Raw genomic sequence first — 24,721 nt, 5'->3', positions numbered from 1 at the left:
TGCTCGGCCCAAGTTTTATGGCACAGTTATGTCCAGTGGTGGACTGTCACGAGGTTGATATGAGATCACCCCTGTTCATAAAATGGAAAACGTTATAAAAACATTAGTTCCATTGTTTGACTCTTGGTCTTCTATTGTCGGGATTTTTTTTAAATTGTAATCCCTTCAGATCCTAATTATAAAGTTAGAGGATAAACAAGCAATAAATTGTTATTGTTGTATCACAGTTTACACAGCTGGGTATGAAAATGTTTCTGTAAATGCAATCTGAGTGAAACATACTAAAGGGCCACATGCTGATGATAGTTCGGCATTTTTTTCAGCCCCCTGGTGTGTAATGCAAGCTCTTGGATATCAACACAGGCTTGCTGAAGAATGGTATGACCAGAGGCTAGTGTGGGACCTTATGTACATTGCTGACCTTGGGCCTCCATGTCCTTGTTCATCCAGTAATCATGCCCACTCGAAACTGCCCCCACCATTCTCACAGGGCCTTTAAGGAAGGTTCTCAGAGACCTAATTGGGGAAAGTCCTTTGATTTACATACGGAGCTAAACAAATGTCAGGCATTGTTAACAATCTCAAATGGTGCGGATAGCTTGACTAGTCTGTTTTACGCTGTTTCATATGTTGTTAATAATAAAAACTAACATTTATTGCGAGCTTGCCATGTGGCAGGCACTGCGCCAAACCCTTTATAGGCTATGGTTCAGTCCTGCCTCACGACAACCCAAGAGGCAGCGGGATCCAGCCAGATCATGTAAGGCCATCTCCAGGCTCCACCACTCACCAGCTGAGTGTCCTTGAGCAGGTTATGCTCCCCCTCATGCCTCAGTGTTCTCATCTGTAAAATGGGAACCATGAAAGCCCCAACTTCGGAGAGCTGTCGGGATTGTTCAACGAGATGATGTATGTCAAGGGCTGAGAACTGTGTCTGGCACTCAGTAAGTGACTTATTGGAGCTTGTTTCATCATTTCCACTTGAAATGGTCACCCATTTGATGCCAGGTCAGGCTGGGATCCTAATCTTGGTCTCTCTGGCCCCCGAGCCCGCATGTGTAACCACTACACTCCCTGCACTCTACAGCCTCATGAGCAATGTCAGGGTCCCCAGCCATTTACAGGGTCTGTTTGAAGCTCTGCAAACACAAAACACAAACCGGCCCCTTTCCTTGCAATAATCCTATACTTGATGCTTAACTTTTGGCCTACACGGAGGGCTGGTGGGGTTAAGAGGCCTTTAAGCCCAGCTTTTGCACCCACACTTTGCTCACTAATGCTCAGCAGAGGAAAAAAAAGGCTCACAGAAGCATTTGCTACCCAAATGTCAACTAAAACATCTCCACTCCCCATCCCTCTCCCCACATCTGCAAACACCACCACTTAGCCTCTGCCCCCAGCTGCAAATTTGCCTGGGAGATGTTTATTTCTAGTACATACCTTAGGATGAGCAGCAGCAGCTGGAAAAGTCTGGGGACAGCCTTCCCCGGCAGCACGGAGGTCTGTCCTCTTTCCAGAAATATGTGTAGACAAGCAGTCTCTGAGAAAGCCCCCACTGGTGGCTGACCCAGCCTGGCAGGTATGTGATCGCAGGCCAGGCCAGCCCCTCATGCCTGTGGCAGAAGGGGAGGTAGAGGGAGATAGCAGCCCTTTAAAATTCTAGTCTCTGGGTTTAGTTAGGCTGGCTGGAGACAGAGATAGACAGATAGAGGGTTCATCACTGGTTATATTGTCACGAACATTGTCTTTTCTTTTTTTTTTTTTTAAAGATTTTATTTATTTATTTGTCAGAGAGAGAGAGAGAGGAGCGAGAGTGGGCACAGGCAGACAGAGTGGCAGGCAGAGGCAGAGGGAGAAGCAGGCTCCCTGCTGAGCAAGGAGCCCGATGCAGGACTTAATCCCAGGATGCTGGGGTCCTGACCTGAGCCGAAGGCAGCCGCTCAACCAACTGAGCCACCCGGGTGTCCCAACATTTTCTTTTTTTATGGTTTGTTTTGGGTTGTGCTCCCCTCTCTCTTCTCTTGGACTTCCAAGATCAGGTATACAACTTTGATGTTCAGAAACCCCTGCGTGCCCTTCCAGGCTGAGGGCATTAGCCAAGGCCTAGGACCGGCTCTCAGCTAAATGGGGAAACAGGACATGCTCTTCCCCCACCCTCTCAGCAGCCTCCCTGAGGGGCTGCTTTCTGCTGCTGCGGCTTCCAGTTGCCCGACGGCTGCTTCTCCTGATCCACGTTTGCTGCAGCTCCCTTCCTTGTCCCTCTTAAAGCTCCTACTCTGTTCAGGACCTTGGGAAATAAAGGGCTGATATTCATTGAACAGGTTCATCGACATCCCAAGTGGAATTGTCTTTTTCAAAGAGTGTACCTGGAGTCAGAAACTCAAGACAGCAGAATTTCCAGCATTCCCAGGCATCCCAGGTGTTTGGACAGATGTGAGAAAGTCTGGAGGTCCGATAGTTGTCATGGTTCGGGGCTACTCTCAGTGTCCCGCCGGTGTCCCCTGGGTTCCAGGCTTAGTCTGCCACTTTCTAGCTACAAAACTTGGATCCAGTTGCTTTACTCCTCTAAACCTGGCAGTAGACCCTGATAGGAGAATTTAAGTGCGAGTGTTCTGGGGTGGGGCTGGGGCCGTGGGAAGGTGATCCCAGAGAGCACTGTCAAGGGAATGACAAGAGAGAGAAGGGAGGGAAGCCCTTACAGGGTGCAGCAGTGAGCAGGTGGCCATGGCGGGCAAACAGGGTTCAGTTCTGCCCGGCTCCCTGGGACACCGTGGAATATTCCTCAGAGTCGTCCTTCAGGAGGGATGTCCTCGTCTGTTTGGCCTGCTTGGCCTGTCTGTTTGGCCTGTCAAAAATACCACAGACTGGGTGACTTATGAACAAGAGGGATGTGTTTCTCAGAGCTCTGGAGGCTGAGGAGTCAGAGATCAAGGAGCCAGCAGATTCGGTATCTCCTGGGTCCTGCTTTCTGGTCCGCAGACAGCGTCTTCTAGTCTTCTAGTCATCTAGTCCCCTCAGATGGCAGGAGAGGCAAGAGGATTCTCACAGTCTTTTTTTTTTTAAAGATTTTATTTATTTATTTGACAGACAGAGATCACAAGTAGGCAGAGAGGCAGGTAGAGAGAGAGAGAGGGGAGGAAGCAGGCTCCCCACTGAGCAGAGAGCCTGATGCGGGGCTCGATCCCAGGACCCTGGGATCATGACCCGAGCTGAAGGCAGAGGCTTTAACCCACTGAGCCACCCAGGTGCCCCTCTCACAGTCTTTTTTAGTAAGCACACTAATCCCATTCATGAGGGTTCTACCTTCATGACCTAATCCTGTTCCAAAGGCCCCCACATTTTAATACTTAGGGATTAGGATTCAACATAGGAATCCGGGGAGGGGGAGACAAGCATTCAGCCCCTAGTAAAAGCTGTGGAAGCTGGGGTACTCATCCGTCATTGGTTGGGGACTGCTCCCACTGATTCCCCAACACTCCCAGCCTGCTGACAGAGCTCCAGAGCCAGGGAACACAGAGAACTCCCTGGGGGTGGCAGCTGGAAGCCTCAGAATATGGCATTCGCAGGAATGGCGAGGGCCAAAGGAATACTTGAAAATACCGACAGTTGCCTGCAAAGCTGCCCGTGCAACGGGAACAGAGGATGGGATGAGACGGTGCAGGACACTCAGTCCAGAATCTGGTCCACGGTCAGGGATGCTCAGCGACGGTAGCTGGTCCTGGTATTTGCGTTCCGGGGAAGGCAGGAGTAAGTCCCATTACACAGGCTCTGAAGGGCACTGAGGGCACAGGTTAGATCCAGTAGGCAGGGCTGGGAGGAATGAAAGGTTCAGTGCTGAGCACAAGGAATGGTACCCACCAAAGCCGAGGAGGAAAAGACAGCATCGTTATGGAAGCCCAAACATTGCCCATAAAAGCTCACAAAGTCTTGGGGAGCATGAAGGGAGGATATCCGAAAGATGATCCGGGAGTGTTGGCCCCTCCTTCACAGGACCTTCCTGAATGGGCCAAAGGCCACAGGCTTCTGTCCCCTGATCTTGTTTGGATACAGAGCTCCCTGCCCTTCCCCAGTCTCACTCAAAAATCTCTGAAGCCTTTTTGTTATCAAATGAAGTCTGATTAAAAATACCCTACAATGGGGGGCGCCTGGGTGGCTCAGTGGGTTAAAGTCCTGGGATCGAGCCCCACATCAGGCTCTCTGCTCCACGGGGAGCCTGCTTCCTCCTCTCTCTCTGCCTGCCTCTCTGCCTAGTTGTGATTTCTCTCTGTCAAATAAATAAAATATTTTTAAAAAAACAACAAAAAAACAAAAACAAAAACAAAAAAATACCCTACAATGGGACCAAAATTATTTCCACCTTTTATCTTTTAACCCATCTTTCCCCCAAATCCCTAGAATTTACCATTTCCTGCCCTGGAATTTGATCTGCCCCCAAAGTAAAGGCTAAAAATATAAAAGCTTTATCTGGGTTTTTTAGAGCCAAAGGTCATCCTTCGGGAGCTCTGTCCCTGGCATTTGGGCCAAGGATGCCCTGACTTGTAACTCAGATTTCACCTGAAAGTGGGAGAAAGAACGATGAGGAACCAACACTGTTCCAAAATACTCTCTCTAAAATGCACAGGGTAATCTGTACGTTTGAGGTTTTCTTGGAGTAATGTCTCTCTTCCTTAACATGGATTCGGACGGTGCTGGACGGGAAGAGTGTATTTATGCCGGCACGAATGTGTGTGCATGCGTGCAACAATGCACGTGTACGTGTACCTGCTTGTTTGGCCCGATCATACCCGCTAGAATTTGCTTATCGAACGACCCAGCTCCCACTCCCTGGACAAGCGGCACCCTTGAGCCTGGTCTGTGTGCACAGTTGAGAATCCCTTTCTCTGCTCCACGTCCTTGTCTGAGACTCTCCTGAGAGCCCATCTTTACCCTAGAGCATTCCATCCAGACCCTTAACCTTCACGGCTTCTCTCTGACCTCTCAGCGGAGCGGGGGCTGGGATGAAGGTCCTAGACAGCCACCTGGGTGCGGATGGCTAAAGGAGTTCCAGTTAGTCTGTACTGAGTGCTCATTGAAGACAGGTGTCCTCACAGTGTTCTCGCTGTGACATTTAACCCTGATGTCACTCTTCCTGTCTGGTCAAGGGTTTCTCTCATCTAAGCTGCATCAGAAATTAGCTTTTCCATTAGGATGTTGACTGCTACCTCAAGACTTTCAAAGGAATTTTTATTCTCCTGCACCCTCTGGCATATTTTTCTTCAAAAGGATGTTTCTTCATCTATCTTGTGTGTCTGTTTGTGTTGTGGCCATTACTCCTTCCCTTTGATATCTTTACTGCAAAATACTGTACATACTTGTGGCTTGAGAAATGGAAATCAGAAAATAACTTCCTGGATTTGGTATATAGGTTGTGTACAGGGCTTGGTCCCAGTAGGAATCCCAGTCCCTAACCCTTGGCTCAGCACGACGTTTGGAAGATGGGAACATCCCGCCCACTCCAACATTTAGGATGATCGAACTTTCTACTTCAAGTGGAAACCAGCTGGGGCAAACATCAGCTACTGGGGTAAACACATTTATTCAAAGCTAACCTCCTTCACTCTTTTGGCAAGGATGAGACCTGGCATGACAAACTGAAACATAAAGCCATTTGTGCGTGACACAATCACCTTCCCATCATCCCCATTATTGGTCTGGGACAACGACATGTGTCATTCAAACAGCAGATAACAAAAGCAAACCTGTAGCTTTCTTCTACTTTGTTTTTTGCAGTGGAATTTGTTATCTCTCTCTCTCTCTCTTTTTTTTTTTTGGCAGATGATGTACCTTCCTAGGGACTGTAAGTTTGCTGAAGTTTATCTTAATTTAAAAAGAGAGTCTGCATTTCCTAAGCACCAACCAACAGACAAGGCACAGGAAGGGGGCAGATCTATGAGAGGGGCCTAAGAGGGCAGAGAGGAGCCCAGGAGCCAGGGTGTCCCCCCAAGGTGGACCCTCCCTCATGCTAATATGGTGAGCGGTTGCACTGGAAGCACGTGGGGGCAGAAGACAGAAGGGTGGGAAGAAATAACCAGAGAGTAGGGGATAGATACCTGGCAGGGGAGGGGAGAGGAGAATCTTGGAGAGGAAAATTGAAGAAAAAGTGGCAGAAGGTCCAAGAGAGAGAGATAGGGGACCAATCTGTCCCAGCTGGCCAGGGATGGCTCCAGTTTTGACACTGAAGTCCAGCAACCCAGGAAACCTCTCTGTCTGGCATACTTTGTCATCCCCTTTTTTCTGTTTCTTTTTAGGGAACTGTTCTCCTACAATATGTGGTCTTGGTGGGGCTGTCAGTCAAAAAGCCCTTCTCTTCCCAACTCCTCAGGGCTGGGCATGTGCCCCAGACTCAGCCAATTATAGTACCTTATTCCCCAGCTACTGATTGGTTTTGGACTAGACATGAATCAAAATCCTGGACTTTCCTGCTGCATCTAGTAGGGAAAACTGTCTTTCTCCCTTTAGAATCTATGAAGTGTAAACTTGGGTCTGCCGGCTACATCTTCCTAGCAGGCAGAGAAATCCTGTCTGCTGCAGGAAAGGAAAGCAGAGTGAAGCAAATGTAAGAGAAGACAGAGAGAAAAAAGACGAGAGTTTCACTTAAGACTCTTGATCCAGCCATACCTGCAGCACTTCCTGCCTACATTAGCTCATACACTGCCTTTTCTGTTTGAGTTTGTTTGTGTAGAGTTTCTGTTCCTTGCAACTGAAATAATCCTCACCAGTACAGTCTTTTTATCTATCAAAGTGAATATAATTCCTTGCATGACTCTTGTGAGCATTAAGTTAGATCATAGGTGTCAAAGGGATTTCAAAATTGGTTAAAAAAAAAAATGTACCCCTTGATACATCATGGGTAGGAATGTAAAACAGTGCAGCCACAGGTGGTTCATTCTTCCAATGATTAAGCATAGAGTCACCACACTCAGAATTCCACTCCCAGGTATATATCCAAGAGAACTGAAACATATGTTCACACAAAAACTTGTACACAAGGGCTCATAGCAGCATCATTCACAATAGCCAAAAAGTAGAAACACGCAAATATCTTTCACCTGATGAGTGGATAAATAAAATTCAGTATATCCATGCAACAGAATGTTACTTAGCAATAAAAAGGAATGGGGTGCTGATCCTTGCTGCCAGACGGAGGAACCTCAGATACGTTATGCTAAATGAGAGAAGTCAGACACCAAAGACTATGTATGATGTGATTCCATTTACAGGAAATGTTTAGAATAGACAAATCCACCCAGACAAAAAAGTAGATCTGTGGTTGCCAGGGACTTGGGTGATGGAATGGGGAGTAACTGCTGACGACTACAGAGTTTCTTTGGGGGGGGGGTCACAACAATGAAATTGGTGGTAATAGTTGCACAATGTTGCAAATAAACTAAAACTTGCTGAATTGCGTGGCGAATTTCATGGTATGTAAATTATCTCAAGAAAAATAAATATGCTACATACCCATGAAGGATTAGTATTATTCTTATCATTGCTCAGCTCAAATCCTGGCTTCCACAAAGCCCTTCATCCAATTCTCTGAGCTTCTCCAGCCAGATTGTGGGTCACGCATTCTCCCCCATACGCTGCTGTCCTGTGTGATTTTCACAAGTTTAATGGTCATGAATGAATACATTATTAAAATAAGTGATTAAATAATAAATAACGATCACATCCATAAATATGAGGTTGTGTCTTGTCTTCTCAGCTCCATCCCTTGCTCCTCCAGTGTGAGCCCCTCTCGTGTGTTTTGCACGCTGAAAGATGGAAGGCACACCTCCCCCCCCCCCCCCCACTTTGCCAGATTACAGAAAGGCACACATATTCTATTCAGGACTCCCATGCCCCTGATGAAGACAATGAGAGCTAATGACCGGAAGAATATCCGAGTTGTTACTCGAGCCCCTTCAGCAAGCAGTGTTTGGTGCTTTGGGCAACCCCCATATACATGGAGTTTGAGAACCACCAGAGAAAGTCTGAATTTGTGTGAGGCAAGGATGTAGTTTGCAGCTCCTTAGATCGCTGTTCCCAGTTAGGATGCTCTAAGTTCAAGCATCCTGACTCAAACACGCTCAAACAATAAAGGGGCCTCATTGGTCATAGGACTGGAAAGTCTTCAGGGGAACAGGCTGAGGGGGTGGCTTGATTCAGGGATTCAACAAGCCTCTCCTGGACTTGGGCACTCCATTCTGCCATCCAGCATCTGTCTGACTCATCCCAAACTCAGATTTCCTCTCCCCACCCCTATGAGCTTCTGGGCCTACAGGAGTCTTTGTCTTAGCCTGGGAAGGGACGTGTGAGTAGGAGAAGGAAGGAGCGAGTTCGTTAGTTCATTTTTCCTTCCTTCATTCATTGCAGGAGAATCGGAAGAGCAAGAAAGCTTGTTTCCTAGAAAAGAAAACCTTCTTCCTTTTTCTTCTCACATTTCCCTTTCTTCAACTATGGCCAGGGGATGGCAATACATTGATTCACTTTGGCCTAAACCACATGCCTCCCCCAACACACACCCGCATACCCCTTCCAGAGATGGAATCAGCTTTCCCCAAAGTCTGTGGCGGAGCGGGAGAGGTGAGGTTAGCAAAACAACAACCAGGATAGCTAGAGAAGAGAGCAATTTTGGTTCAACACCCATTACTACACTTGCATGAACCTGGACCTTCTCCAAACCCACCTCATCTTCCAGGACCCAGCCTGAATGGCAACTCCTCTGGGAAGCCCTTCCAGTCCCTCCCAGACAGGAAGTTCTACCCTCTGAGCCTCCCCTCACAACACCTGTGCTCGTTTGCCTATTCAACCATCCACCCACCTACTATGTGTTCCTGGATGCTCAGTGGCGACCCAAACAGGGATTTCTACCTTAATGGAGTTTTCAGTCTGGACAAGGAGAGAAAAGTTAATGCTTCTACCGACTGAGGCATAGCTTCTCTACTAAGAAGTTCAGTGAAGGAGAGAGCGAGAGAGAGAGAGAATGGACATGCACCCTGGAGCGGATCTGGGTTCGGGAGGTGGTGAAGGAAGGCTTTCCGGAGGAGGTGAAGCCGGGTGCCTGCTCTAGCTTTCACGACCTGGGCTATCCCACCCCCTGCCTCAGTTCTCTCCCTTGCTGGACAGGCCAGCCTCCGCACTCACCGGTTGGGGTCCAGGTCCTGTTTTAGAGTTCGTGCAGCAAACGTGCATGGGATTTAACTGTCCGGCGTAGAACTACTGGGAAGGAAGGCAGCTGCGTTCCAATAAGAGCTTCTCTGTTACAGATGTAGGCACGGGCTCCTCGTGGTTGCGTTTGGGTGCCTCAGGTAGGAAGCAGCCAGAGTGCAGGTCAGTCAGAGGAAGCACTGGGTCCTTTACATTCCAAGCTCCCCGCGGCGGGCCCGCAGGGGGACGTTTTAGAATTGACGTTGGAGGGACATCCGCTCTCCTGGGCCCACGGAGGCCTGAGTCGTGGCCCGGTGTCCCCGGGTCACCTGAGATAACCCCTCGGAGCTTTGTGAAGCTCTTCCCTCTGGGAAATGGGAATATAAGCCACTCTTCCTGCCGCAACGTGGAATTTGGTAGTGGAGCGTGGAGGGCGGCGCCGCACCAGCTCTACCCCGCAGAGGTGGGGTGGGGGCGCGGGGCTGGGGTGCAGGGACGGCGCCCGGGCGCCGCACGCCGTCGGCCCAGGTGGCAGAGGGGCCGAGACTGGCCTGGGGCCCGGCGCGAGCGTGTCCGCGCGCCCCTCCCCGCGGCGCGAGCCCTCCCACTTCCTCCGCAGGAGCGGCTGCTGTCAGGGAGCCGGGCGCGCGGCGCGCAGTGCAGGCTCGGGGCACCCGCGAGGAGGCTGCCGCTCGGGCTCGCTGCCCCGCCGCCCCGCACCCGGCCCCTGCCACCGCGCCGCGCGCCATGGACCTGCCCAGGGGCCTCCTGGTGGCCTGGGCGCTCAGCCTGTGGCCAGGTACGTTGCCCCCTTGCCTCCGCGTGCCCGTGGGAGCCCCTCGCAGGGTCGGAGCTTGGCCGCCAGGGTGGGGGACGGGGGTCCCCCGGAAAGTGGCTGCAGTCTAGCGGCTCCGCCAAGCTCCGCAAAAGAGGGAGGCGCGGCCGGATGGCTTGGAGCCGAGAGTTTGGCGTGTGGGGAAGAGTTGGGGAAGAGTTGGGGAAGGGCGGAAGAGGAGTGCGGAGGGCTGGCGGCCCCGCAGGACACGCTGGCCACTCCAGGCGCCCCGCCGGAGACGCTCAAGCGACCCGGGAGCGCGGAGGACGCGTGGCCCGCGCTGGGAGGGGACGCGAGGCGCGGAGCAAGCGCCGCCTCGGCCGCCCTCCTGCCCGCGGAGGGAGCCGCCTGAAGTTCGGAAGCACGACACGAAGGCCCAGAAGGGCTGGGGGACCTGGGCGCTGTGAGCTGCCCAGAATCCCTCGGTCCGGGGACGGGCGAAGCCCCAGGGCGGCGGCCCTAGGCGGTGGCGAGCGGTCGCCGGCCCGGCCAACGGAGACGGGGGCAGCTCCGCAGCCAGGGCCCGGGAAAAGTTACCTGATGCTTGGGGTAGGGACGGGGCAACCCGCGCTTGGATTTGTGCAGTTATTCAATAATCTGGAGAAGCCGCCGTCGCTGAGAGGCGCGCCGCCCGCCTAATGCAATCCAGGTGTCGGGGCACGGCGGGAACCTCCGTCCCGCAGGGCGCACAACCCGCGGCGAGAGGCCAATCCTAGGCTCTCCGCACTGGGGCAACCAGCCTGGGCTTCTCCACTCCCGGCGCCCCGGCCAGACCCGTACCCGTAGCGCCGTTCTACCGGCGGCGACAGCTTTCGGGGCCTCTCGTTTGCGCAGCCGAATGTCCCGGTGGGGACCAGCGCCAGCCGCGGGTGCTGGCCCCCCGGCCTCGCCTCCCCTTTCGCATGGGTTCCGGGCTGGGGCCGGGGCCAGATATGGAGGCAGCGAGAGAGGAGCCGTCAGAAAGCACAGGTGGAGACCCCCCAGCCCCGGCTCACTCACCACTGTCCGGGGGTACCTCGGAAACAAGTGCACCCCCTGCCCCCATAGGTCTATAGCAGAGCTTCTGGGAGGGGCTGTAGTTGAAAAAGTCTCTGGCTGATGGAGTTCAGTCCAGATCCTAGAGCCTCAAAGTAAACGTTAACGCTGTAAGTTGTTGCGGGGAAGGGGTGTTCTGGAGGACAAGGAAGAGCTGCCACCAGGCCAGTGTTCATCTAGAAACCAGCTGCGGGAGGTGAAGCCCATTCTATGTCACTTAGGAGGAAAGAGAACTCCAGGAACTGTCTTCTGATCACAAGGAGATCCCTCCGTAGGAAAAGGGAGTGTGCCCCTGTGTGACTCCAGATAGGAACCCATCCCACCAGACCCTGAGATGGAGTGGCTAGAGTCAGTCTGAACCTCAGGGAACTGAGGGGGAAGTCTTTGCAGTCAGAACGTGTTTTCATCCTGGCTCTGCTGCCCACTAGCCCTACAACCTTGAGTACATTATGCAATCTCTCTACAGGTTTCCTTCTCTGTGGAATGGAGATGGAAATTCAGACTGAGTTCATAAACTTCTCCAGATAATTGAATGAGGCACTGTCAGCAAAGCCCTTAACTCAGGGCTGGGTGCACAGCAGGACAGAAGCAATGGTTGTTCCTGTTGTTGTTAGTCAAGCAGGAATGGTGGTGAGGGGCGGGGTGTGCTAGGGGAGTGGGGTGAAGGACAGGGACAGAATTTGTGACTCAGAATTCCCTTTAAACGGAGAAAACCGCCCTTGAGTTCTGTCTGGTCAGTTTGGGTTCTTAAAATATGGGATTCATTAAACATATCAGTCAATGTTGGAATGAAACTGGGGGTGTGGATGAAGTGTGTGTGCGATCTGGGCCCAGCCTGGCGCTGGGAATGAGGCAAGGCCAGGCGAAGCTAAACAGACAGAGTAGGGAGTGAACAGCACAGAGAGACTAAGAGCCATGGTTCAAACAAGAAATTCAATTTAATTTGCATTAGCAAGGAAGGCTTCCTGAAGGAGGAGGTATCATTTCAACAGGGTCTTGAAGGAGTGTGGAGAGGCCTTAAAGTCGGTTGGTTAGTAAGTTAGAGTGTTATTTCCAGGGATGAATCAGAGAACAAAAAGGTGGATATTATAAAACCACAAGGGTGACCCTAGTTTGGACTCTGAAAATTGGAAAGGTCGTGGGGTCGATGAATCCATTCCCCTGGCTCCAGAGCAAGATTGATGTCCATCTCCCAATTGTGTATCACATGGATCCAATGTGAGAATTACTAGGAAGAGTGCCTGCCTGTGACGGCACAGTTTGGCTGAGCAGGGGAACAGGGGACCTATCACAGGCCAAGTTGGGAGGGAGTCTGTACTGAAACCATTATGAGTTCAGAGCCTCTGTCTTGCCAGAGCTTCTGCTACAAGCTGGGCAGGGTGATGGGTGGACAAAGCTACCAAGAAAGCAAGGGAAAAAAGAAATAGACAAGGCCAAAGACTTCTATGGCTGACATCTAGAGATAGCAGATCCATTGATAAGAAGTATCTATCATAACACATCTATAGTAAGGGTTGATGAGTGATGATTCTTTTCTTAAGATTTATTTATTTTAGAAAGAGAGAATGTGTGTGTGAGTGGTGGGGGAGGGGCAGAGGGAGAGGAGGAGAGGAAGCAGACTCCGTGCTGAGCACAGAGCTCCACACAGGGCTCTATCTGGGGACCCTGAGATCATGACCTGAGCTGAAACCAAGAGTGGGATGCTTCAGCGACTGAGGCCCCCAGGTGCCCGGATGCATGATGATTCTTTTTAAAACCTCAGTCTTCACGGAGCATCTGTAACCTGCCAGGCCCCATAAAGGCACACAGGGAGATTAGGCACAGTGTGTGGGTAAAGGCGCTGGGGTCTCACAGCCTGGACTGGGTCTGGGCTCTGCCAGTTAGGACTCTGTGCTCTTGGCAAACTACTAAGTGGTTCCGTGCCTCAGCTTTCTCACCTGCAAAATGGGGATGAAAGTAATAGAACTTACAGAGTTAGCCAAAGATTAAATGAGTAAGTGTAAATAAAGGGCTTGGAAAGTCCCAGCACACATTATGTATTCAAGGATGTTGTCTCTGTTTCCCATCATCATCAGCAACAGTAGCACTCAAGATACTGACCATTTAGTAAGGGATGGGAGGGTGCATGGAGATGAAACTGCCAAGCTCCAGTTCCAAAGACAAGTGTAAAGGAAGGGCTGGGGTTGGAGGCTCAGAGGGGGCATACATGCCAAGGGCCTAGGAAACCCAAACTTTCCCAGCTCTTCTCCCAAAGACCTGGCCCAAAGTCTTGATCATCATGGGAGTTCAGGGATTTATTTATTTATTTATTTATTTGCCATGGAGTCTGTGCGCTCTTAGTGTGAGCGCCTTGTGGCATTTTGTGGAGCAGAGAAAAACCACACCATTTCATTTCCAGCAGGAAAACCTTGTCTGGAAAAAACACAGGACTAGGCAGCAGGAATGTGCAAAGACTAAAAGGATCCAAGCCCTACTCTCCAGCTTTGGAAGAGCAGAACAAGAGATGAAGCTTGTCCCTCCCTGCTGGGAGCTTGTCAGGCAAGCCTCTCTGCTACTATCACCAGCTGAAGAACTTCTAGATTCTTCTGCCTGGGAGCCCTTCCACAGAGGGCTCTGAAGGGATAGGAGTAGAGTCTCACTTTCTTTCTACTTATACCCCATAGCCCATCCACCCCACCCTGGGCCCCCAGAGATGGGCTATCTCCAGGCCGTTCTCCTTGTCCTCGCCCACACACACAGGGCTATGGGCCTTAAGGCATTCAGACGGTGACTCACCTTCTTTATGACCTCTCTGCAGCTCTTTCTCTCCCCTCCTGTAGTGGAAGCTTCCTCCAACAGCAGGGAACTTCCCTTCCGTCCTCTCCTCTCCTTGCTTAGGACAAAACTTTCTTCTCAGCTGGCTTGACTCTTTTTTTTTCTTTTTTGAAATGGTAGTGTTTTGGTTTTTTTTTTTCTAAATAAAGGCAAAATTGGTATACAATATTATATTAATTCCAGGCTACAACATAGTGATTCAACGTTTATATACATTACAAAATGCTCACCAGGATAAATGCAGTGACCATCTGTCATCATATAAAGTAGTGACGATATTATTATGTTCCCTGTGCTGTACTTTTCATCTCCATGACTTATTTATTTTTATAACTGGAAGTTTGTACCTCTTAATCCCTTTTACCTCCTCGGCCCATCCCTCCACCCCCTTCCCCCCTTGCAAACCAGTTTATTCTCTGTATTTCTGAGTCTATTTCCATTTTGTTTTGTTTGTTCTTTTGCTTTGTTTTTTTAGATTCCACCTGTGAACGAAACCATAAGGTATTTGTCTCTGTCTGACTTATTTCCCTTTAGCCCAACACCCTGCGGGTATTATCCATGTTGTCGTGAATGGCAAGATGTCATTGCTTTTTACGGTTGAGTAATACTCCATTGTGTACATACGCCATATCTTCTTTATCCATTCAGTGGACATTTAGGTGGCTTCCATATTTTGGCTACTGTAAATAATGCTGCAATGGACATGGGAGGACATTTGTCTTTTCAAATTAGTGTTTTCATTTCGGGGGAGTAAACACCCAACGGTAGAATTGCTGGATCATAGAGAAGCTCTATTTTTCACTTTTTGAGGAACCTCCGTACTGTCTCCGGCAGTGGCTGCCCCAATTTGCATTCCCACCAACAGTGCATGGGGGTTCCCTTTTTCTTCACATCCTCTCCAACACTTGTTACTTCTTGTCTTTTTGATTCTAGCCGTTCTGACAGGTGTAAGGTGATTGCTTAGCATGGTCTGGAATTGCATTTCCCTGATGAGGAGTGATGGTGAACATCCTTCATGTGTCTGTTGACTATCTGGAGGTCCTCTTTGGAAAAGGGTCTATTCAGTGTATCTGCCTATTTAAAAATCAGATTGTTCATTTTTTTTTATGTTGAGTTGTATGACTTCATATGTATTTTGGGTATTAACCCCTTATCAGATACATCTTTTGCAAATGTTTTCTCCCATTTAGTAGGTGTTGATGGTTTTCATTTTGTGGGTGGTTTACTTCACTGTGCTAAAGTTTTTGTTTGATGTTGTCCCAATTGTTTATTTTTGCTTCTGTTGTCCTTCCTTCTGGAGACAGACCCCCCTCCCCCAAATATTGCTAAGACCAAGGTACAGGAGTTTACTGCCTATTTTCCTTTAGGAGTTTTATGGTTTCAGGTCTTACATTTAGGCCTATCATCCATTTTAAGTTTGTTTTTGTATATGGTGTAAGAAAATCATGCAGTTCTTCTCTCCCCCTGCCTTCCTTCCTTCCCCTCTCCCACCTTCTCTCTCTCCTTCTTTTTTCTTTCTCTTTTTCTTTTCTTTCTTTTCCTTCCTTCCTTTCCCTCTTTCTTTCTTTTCTGTTTTGCCTGCCTTCCTTCCTTCCATGTAGCTGTCCGGTTGTCCCAACACCACTTATTGAAGAAACTGTCTTTTTTCTATTGGATGTCCTTGCTCCTTTGTCATAGATTAATTGACCATATAACTGTGGGTTTATTTCTGGGCTCCATGTTCTGTCCCACTGATCTATGTGTCTGTCTTTGTGCCAGTGCTACATGGCTTTGATTATGACAGCTTTGTGGTATAGTTTGAAATCCAGGATTGTGATACCTCCAGCTTTGTTCTTCTCTCTCAGGATTGTTGGGCTATTGGAGACTTTTGTGGCTCCACACAAATTTTAGGATTATTCTAGTTCTGTGAGTAATGCTATTGGTATTTAGATAGAGATTACATTGGATCTGTAGATTGCTTTGAGTAGTATGGGCATTTTAACAATATTAATTCTCCCAATCTATGAATATACTATATTTTTCATTTATTTGTGTCATCTACAATCTCTCTCTCTTGCTCCCTTTCTTTTCTCTCTCTCTCTCTCTCTTTTTTTTTTTTTTTTTGAGAGAGAGAGAGAGCAGGGAGGAGGGAGAAACAATCTTTTTTTAATTTATTATTTTTTATTTAAGTTCACTTTAGTTAACATATAGTGTATTATCAGTTTCAGGGGTAGAATTTAATGATTCATCAGTTGCATGCAACACCCAGTGCTCACTGCATCCAGTGCCCTCCTTAATGCCCATCACCTAGTTACCCCATCCCTCCAGCCACTTCCCCTCCAGAAGCCCTCAGTTTGTTTCCTAGAGTTAAGAGTCCCTTATAACCTCTGTCTCTGTTTCTATCTCTTTTATTTTTCCTTCCCATACCCTATGTTCACCTCTTTTGTTTCTTAAATTCCACATATGAGTGAAATCATACAGTATTTGTCTTTCTCTGACTTATTTCGCTTAGCACAGTACCCCCTAGTTCCATCCATGTCATTGCAAATGGCACAAATTCATTCTTTTTGACGGCTGAGTAATATTCCATTGTGTATCTAAACCACATCTTCTTTATCCATTCACGTGTCGAAAGACAGCTGGGCTCTTTCCATATTTTGGCTATTGTGGGTAGTGCTGCTATACACATTGTTGTGAATGTGTCCTTTGAATCATTATTTTTGTATCCTTTGGATAAATACCTAGTAATGCAATTGCTGGGTTGTAGGATAGTTCTGTTTTTAACTTTTTGAGGAAACTTTATACATTTTCCAGAGTGTCTACAGCAGTTGGAACTCCCACTAACAGTGTAAGAGAGTGAATTTTAAGCAGGCTCCATGCCCAGAGTGGAGCCCAGTGCAGGGCTCGATCTCACCACCCAAAGGTCATGACCTGAGCCAAAATCAAGAGTAGGATGCTCAACAGAATGAAACACCCAAGTGCCCCAATCCTTAGTGTCTTTCATCAGTGTCTTACAGTTGTCAGAGTAGAGTTCTTTTACCTCCTTGGGTAAATTTATTAGGCGTTTTATTCTATTTGACACAATTACAAAAGAGATTGTGTTCTTAATTTCTCTTTCTGCTAGCTCATTACTAGTGTATGGAAATATAACAGATTTCTATATATTTTATATCCTGCAACTTTGCTGTATTCATTTATTCGCTCTACTAGTTTTCGTGGTTTTGGGGGGACTCTTTAGGGTTTTCTATGTGTATCATGTCATTTGCCAACAGTGACGGTTTTACTTCTTTTTTTATCAGTCGGGAGACCTTTTATTTCTTTTTCTTGTCTGATTACTGTAGCTAGGATTTTGGATACTATGTTGGACAAAGGTGGCAAAGTTGGTCATCCTTGTCTCATTTCAAATCTTAGAGGAAAAGCTTTTCACTGTTGAGCATGAGGTTGAGCATGAGTATGGGTTTGTCATATGTGGCCTTTATCACATTGAGGTATGTCATGGCATCCAGCGGACTCGGAGAAGGTCAGCTACAAAACAAACTTGTAGCATGCACCAACACATCTCAAAATGGTATTTCTGCTGACCCTCATCACTTCATGCCCCTATCCCCACACTACCACCCAACTGTGGGCTGCCATCAAGGATGGACAGCCATGTGAAACCATCTTCCCCCAAGCTATTGAGAGCTCCAAAGACACCCACATCCCCTCGGTATGGAAGGCTTGCTAGAGGGAACTGTAGTCCGGATGGGGACCATACCCAACCCCCATCGTGTAAATCCTAACTGTACCAATTCTTAGCTGAAATCCCAGAAGGAGAGGAGAGGAGAGAGCCTGAAATTGGTGATCTTGTAAACCCAAAGTGAATAAGCTCCCAAAACATTCCACAGAGGGCTTTCATACTGTGTCTTATAATCTGAGTCACAGCATGAATAAAGTCCCACATGGAGGGAAAGCCGGTGGGGGAGTCACACTGCCTCCCTGTCTCCACCCCTCATTTCTTTTTTCACCTGCATGCTTCCTGAGCAGCAATCATGTAGTGAAGGGCTACATGAAGGGCCCAGGAGCTCAGCAGCCGGATCCAAATCCTTTCTCCTTGGGTGACCCTGGATAAGACCTTCTGGGCCTTGTTTTTCTTCATCTGTAAAATGGGGAGGACAACGACTTCACCCGCTGCTGTGTGCCAGACGTTAGATAATCTCTTCGCGGTCCATTCCCATCCATGCTGACAATAGCATCCGGCATCCAGGAAGCCCTCAGCTACCAGGACCAGTTCTTACCCTTCCCGTCATTTATTATTTGACAGATGCCAGCCGCGGTGTGAAGCCCTTTCTCGAATCTCAGTTAGGCCTGGCGACTGCCGCATGAGGCCACTACTGTGGTCACCGGGTTACACGGGAGGAGTTAATGGTTCACCCAAGGTCATGCCGATAGAGTAAGAGGTAGTGTCGGGGTTGCCTGATCCCCAAGCCACAGCTCTGACTTAATCCATTCATGATATTTCTTTGGGAAATGGGCCTGGAGAGCATTGAAAGATGAGTAAGACGCTGTTGCTGAAGGAGCTGTCCTCTGGGAAAATGAGATCAGCGCTCAAATGGCCACCCGCACAGGGGCACCAGCTCACAAGTGACAACTCCCTTCTTCGAACTCAGCTAGCCACTGATTTCTCAGTCAAGATGCTGGCTGACTGGGTGAGAAGCGGTGCTCACATGGGGCCTCGGGAGGTGGGGGCCGCTCTCCCTTGCCTCACAGCTTGGGGCCAAGAGAGGCTCTGCCAGCTGCCTCCGAAATGCCCTGTACTCTGGACCACTGCACCTGCCCCTGGACTCTCTCTCTAGTCCATCCTCAGGGTCCAGGCTGTGCAAGTCTTTGCTCCTTTTCATCTGAGCCCTGCTCTGAGCCCCAGACTGTTAACAAGGAGTTAATTTAGGCTAAAAAGCCCTGATGAGCGATGACAACTTCATGTGTCCTACCTGAAGGGATTTGCATTGGAACTGGGCTATGCCTTGAGCTAAAGGAACCAGGGGCTCATGGTGGGATGTCAGGCTCAGAGCCTAGCCAGCAGACCATAGAGACGAGGCAGGGGACCTGCCTTCACATGGTCCAGCCGCTCAGCCCACTAAACCAGTCTGTGGCTTGGGTGATGTGCTAAAGCAGACAGAGGTTTTTCCACGTGGCATGTGGGGTGAGTTAGGCAAGTTGCTATAGCAACATACTCCAGGATTCCAAACAGGATGACACAGAGAAGGGGCTCCTGCCTCTACAGCTGGGGCTGACGGCTTTCTTCCTCCAGTAGCATCACCCAGCTGGGCTAGGCTACCAGAAATCCTGACCCTGCAGATTTCCTGGGCCTATTTCTTTACAGTTCTTTACAGACTGGGAAGACTGTGCCTGAGGAAGGTCTTGAAAAAAAAAAAAATGAGGAAGTGGGCTCAGATCCTGATAAGCAGTACCATATGTTCATTCTCTGAGTGAGTGGGGGGCCAGGTGAAGCTTAGAGGCCCTGCTAAGGGGGCTATGTCCATTAGATCGATGGAGAAACTGAGGCTCTTACAGGTTTTCCCAAGGTCACATGGGGACTCAGGGGCAGATCTTCTGGCCAAAGATGAGCTTAGGAATCTAATCTGCCATACCTAATTTAAGGAGCAAGCAATCCTTCAGCCAAAGGAATAAATTTCTAATGGTTGAATTTCTACATCTCTGGTAGACAAGTGGGATAAGGTCATTGAAATCATTCTCTATAGACCTTTGGTTGTGTCCCCAGTCTCTATAGTTCTCCCTTTCAGTCTGGCCACCCCCAGACCTTCAGACCACTGCCCCCTCCTCCTGCCAGAAAGGTCACAAAGCAATGTCCATCTTCTCTTCCTCTATCAGAACTGGTCTTTCCCTGGAGCTAATGGCCCCTCAGATTCAGCAACTGGTGGCAATCAAAACATCCCATAAATAACTTGTAGATAGGTTTCTTCTCTGAGTTTATTCACACCATTTTCCACACATGCAGAACCAGCTACATAACCTGTAGAACCCAGCACAAAATGAAAATGTAGTGCTCCTAGTTTAAAAAGATTAAGGGGCGCCTGGGTGGCTCAGTGAGTTAAAGCATCTGCCTTCAGCTCAGATCATGGTCTCAGGGTCCTGGGATAGAGCCCCACATCGGGCTCTCTGCTCAGCGGGGAGCCTGCTTCCCCCTCTCTCTCTGCCTGCTTCTCTGCCAACTTGTGATCTCTCTCTCTGTGTCAAATAAATAAATAAAATCTTAAAAAAAAAAAAAGTTTAAGAATTGCAGGATGGCCAAAGAGGAGCATTAAACCAAGCAAGGGCCCTTCTGAGTGTAAGACCATGAGCAGTTGCACAGGTCACACACCCAAGAAACCAGCCTTTCCAGATGGCGCACAGGCCAAGTGAAGCCCGGGTGGGGTGGGAAAGGATGCTCCATCAGGAGGAGAGATCTGGGAGCAGAGCAGCAGGGCACTGGATCCTCCCTGAGGCCCCAGCCCAGCTCGGGTGTCTTTGTCTCTCTAGTTCCCACCCATCAGACCTTTCTCAATAGCAGCCAGAGTAAAGCTAAAACATGAAGCAGTGTGGTCACTCCCTGCTTACAACCTTCAATGGTTCCCTATTGACGTTTGGTTGAGTCCAGACTGTAAGAGAGCTAAGCAGACCCTGAAGAGCTGGACTTGGCCTGTGCTCAGGACTCACCTTGAGGATCACCCACACAGCCCTCTAGCACCCCCAGCAGACTGGGCTTCCTTGTGTTTCAGACACACCAGCTCTCTCTGACCTATGCACAGGTTGTTCCTTAGTTCATATCCCACGTCCTCCTTCCTCCTGGCTGCTCCCACTCGTTCTTCAGGTCTCCACTTGGACACCAGTTCCTCCTGGAAGCCTCACCTCACCCCCACAATCCGACCGTGGAGGCCTATCTGATCTCCAGACCCCTGCTCTCCATGCACCACACAGTCCTGCCACTGCTTGAACATCTTCCTGCACTGGACTGAGAGCGGAGACCACCTCCCCAACCAGACCCTGTGTCCCCAGCTATCCCACGGTGCCATAGTCGACGCTCGATTAATATGTATTAAATACGTAAGCACTGTCTCTCCAAGTGAACAGAAAGCTATCTAAGGGCAAAACAGACGTGTTGCATTTCTCTGCACATGCCCCCCGCCCAGGAGGTCCTAACACAGGAGCCCGTATGAGTCAGGCCCCATGCTATGTGCTCTAGTGGGTGAAAGACAAGAGATGTGACCTGTCCTTCTGTGGGCTTATGGGTGAGTGGGAGGGATAGGATCTTCAGGTAAATAACATAAGGGAAGACACACTAAAGGCTATTCCAGCTACAGATAAAAGACCTGGGATTTGAGAGTTGAGCAAGAGTTTGCAAATGCAGGAAGGGTAGTGAGTGGATCTGGGCAAAGGGCCTGATGTTGGTCAGCAGGATGCTGGAGGGTGTGACACAAGGAAATACAAGAAGGGAACAGTGGGTTGAGACCCTGAGAGAGGACCTGAAGCCCAGCTAAGGCATTGGATTTAGCAGCTAGGGAGCCACTGAAGGTTTTTGAGGGAGGGTCGTGGCATATTCGCACATGTGTTTTGAGAAGTCATGAGGGGGAGAAGAGAATGAATACAACAAGACGGCTGGGAGTGGGTAGAATGATGAGATGGCATGGTAGCAACCCAGGCAAGGGACAGGGGACACCAGAGCCTGACGGAAAGGGGGTGAGATGGAAGAAGAGGTGGGAGCCTGGGAGGCACAGAATGGAGCAGGGCCTAGTCGCCAGGGGAGGCAAGGTGTCAGGGAGGCCAACAGCTGGTGCCACTGGCCTGAGCAGAAGAGGCTGGAGGGAGAGAATTCAAGTCTATTTGAGACATGTCGACTTGGTAGGGCTTTGGGGGCAGGTGGAGGCAGCCTCAGGCCGGCTGGAAAGTTTGGCCGGGAGCTTGAGAGTGAGTCCAAGCCCGAGGGCTTTGAGTGGGGGCTTATCACATAAATGTGCTCAGTGAGACACAGGCCTACGTGAGAGGGGGCACCCGCAGATGGGGCCTCCCGCCTTCCATCCCCTTCCCAGGCCCAGAAGCAGTGATTCATGCCCCAAACTTAAAGAGAACCCAGATTTTGATTTTTTTAAAGCCTTTCAGAGCAGAAGAAACCAAGGAAGAAGGCCAGGCCAGACCACAAGCCAAGCGTCAGCGGTGGAATGTGCTTGCTGCTGACGGTGAGGCCAGCCAGGGGCAGAGATGCTGGCAGGCTCGGCAAGGGGCCCTAGCGACAGTCCTGAAGGCATCCTAATGGTCACCAAGAATGTTCCTGCTCTTTTCTCTTTTCGGCATGCTGCTGCCTGCATTCTAGCTCATCTTAAAATTCGCTCTCCCCTGCCACAGCCCAGCCTGGGCGTTCCCAGGTCCCACATCATCCGTCACAGGAAAGCTCTGGTCTGCCCTCCGCCTACCCATCTCTACTCACTCGTCCTGGAGGACTAGGGACCAGGGGGCGGGCGAGGGTCAGGAGGCTACTGCGAGACCCCCAGAAAGACTCCCATGGCTCATGGCAATAACCACCTAACTGGTCTCCCAGCATCTGCCCTTGTCCCTTGAGGTCCTTCCCCTTCGTCGGCAGAGGGATGTTGCTAGAATGTAGGTCAGATCGTGTCACGTCCGTCCTCTGCTCCAAGCCCCCCAGGGCTCCCTTCTTCCTCTGAGTAAGAGGCCCCTTGTGATCCAGCTTCCCCTGCCTTTCTGACCTCATCTTTGGCTCCTCCCCCACGTGCTCCTTCTACCCCACCCACACAGTCTCTGGAAAGTTCTCCAAGCCGAGCATCCTGGGCTCTGCACTTGCTCTTCCTTCTGCCTGGAATGCTCTTCTCCAAAGAACTTCTGTCACTTCCTTCAGGCCCTTACTCCAGCATCACCCACTCCTGGAGGCCTTTCCCGGCAGGGCCAACGAAACTTCCGACCTCCCCCGCGTGCACACGCGGACATAAACACCCTCCCAGCCTCCGCTTCTCTGAGCTTATTTCTCATTCTTCAGCATCGTCACCAATTTATTTATTCACCCTGTTCATTGTCTGTCTCCTCCAATAGAACGTAGTCGTGAGAGCAAGGATTCTCGTATCCCGTATTGTCTTCTGGGCCCCCGGGGTCCAGAGCAGGCCTGGCCAGAGCAGGCAAACAATAAATAGTTGTGGAATGAATCAGCGAATCAATGAAAACTCATCCAGGCCTGCAATAGCCTGAAATCCCATTCATCAATCCCCTCCGAGGCCTTTCTTATAACGCCAGTCCCCTAGGTGGGCGTGCCCTTGGTCTTGAGGTTTCCAGAGCCATTTGCTATTATGTTAAAGGCTTTCTTTCCAGACAAGAAGAGGTTAGTGGCAGTTGCAGATGGACAGGACAAGGTGGTGGAAGAGGGTCTCTTGACAAGAGGAGGGCCTGGAAGGAGCAGAGCAGTTCCTAGTAGGCAGCCCAGGTTGGCCCAGCTGGTCCCGTGCTAGTCAACATTATTATTACCATGACTCTGGCAGGACACGAGGAGATGTGGGAAAGGGCTTGTTTTTACACAGTGCAAACCTGTGTATATAATGGGACTTCCCAGGAAACAAGGCGGGTGGAGGACAAGTTCAAAATGCTTCGTTCCCCACAAAGGGTGGTGATTCAGACATTGTCCACGTACCGCGGGATGCAACCATATCATTTAGTACCCAAGGAGGGGCTGGCAGTGCCCAGAGAAGATGGCAGGGATGGAACGGTGGGCCCCAGGTTATGCTCCAATCCCTGGGCACTACCAGACCAGAATCTGCCCTGGGGGGCTTGAGAGAGCACATGAAACCCATTGTATGGGTGGAAAGACTGAGTCTGAGTCAACACGGTTCACAGGAGTAGCATGTTGCCGTGACTTGGGGTGTGACTCCTGGCCCCGACACTTACGAAGTGTGTGACCTTGGGCAAGTCACTTCTCTTTAGATTGTATCATGGAAATTATAATGCTTACCATGTAGGATGAGTATGAAAAATTAGGAATGATGCTGATTACCCCAAAATGTCTGGCAGGGATGAGGAGCTCAGTAAATGTTCCTTTATTACATTTAGCAATAATAATACTTGCTAACATTCATTGAGGGCGTCCATGAGTCAGGCTTCGTTTTAAGGACTCATTGTCTCTATAGTCCTGTAAGAGGGGTGCTATGTCCCCCATTTTAAAGATGAGAAAACAGAAGCCTGTAAAAGTTAAGTAGCTTACCCAAGGTCACCCAGAGGATAAAGTCATAGCCTGGGATTCGAACCCAGGCTGTCCAACTCCAATGACTGCAATCCCAAGAGGCTTATGTGACTCACCCAAGGTCACAAAACTGCCATTGAACAAGAGAACCCAGATCCAAATCCAGGTTTGATCATCTCAAAGCCCACTCCCTTCCTGCTTTTCATGTACCTCCCACATGACTTTGGCCTGTGCAACACGCTGATGGTTTTCACTTAATATTTTCTTTAAATTGACTTTAAATCAGCTTCATTTTATTTACCCCAATCCAAAGCAAAAATCTCCATGAAACCTAAGCTTTCATTGGCTTGCCATTTTTTACTATCCATTAAAGAAACACATGAGTCGTCAAGTTTTAAAGTTCACTCATGTCCCGTGTAAAATTTTTCCACCCACGACGCCATGGTTTGGGAGCCACTGGCTTACACGTACAGCGCTCAGGAAAGACAGATACCCCTGTATCTGCTGGGACGGGGTCAAGTTGGACTGGGGGATTTTGTGAGACAGACCTGGACTCCATTCATCTGTGGTGTGATTTGCCCTGGTTGAGGTCTCGTCAAGCAAGGGCCAGCTCCCCTCTGGCATTCGCTAGGAGGAGTCTAGAGAAGCTGGTAGGTGTCTGGGCACAGGGGTGGCCA

The 24,721-nt window shown here is 49.5% G+C and overlaps 1 protein-coding gene across 1 annotated transcript in view; it reads left to right on the top strand.

The window, feature by feature from the left end:
• The first annotated feature begins 9,824 nt into the window (after window positions 1–9,824).
• ITGA11 (integrin subunit alpha 11) overlaps window positions 9,825–24,721 on the top strand; it is a 110,043-nt gene continuing 95,146 nt past the window's right edge. Inside the window, exon 1 of the mRNA XM_046010344.1 lies at window positions 9,825–9,967. Within this exon, the coding sequence (XP_045866300.1) occupies window positions 9,916–9,967 (52 nt within the window). The 5' untranslated portion in view covers window positions 9,825–9,915. The remainder of the gene's footprint in view (window positions 9,968–24,721) is intronic.

The sequence above is a fragment of the Meles meles genome, chromosome 6, assembly GCF_922984935.1.
Source record: "Meles meles chromosome 6, mMelMel3.1 paternal haplotype, whole genome shotgun sequence".
NCBI classification, from domain to species: Eukaryota; Metazoa; Chordata; class Mammalia; order Carnivora; family Mustelidae; genus Meles; species Meles meles.
This window is presented reverse-complemented; position numbering and strand designations above follow the sequence as displayed.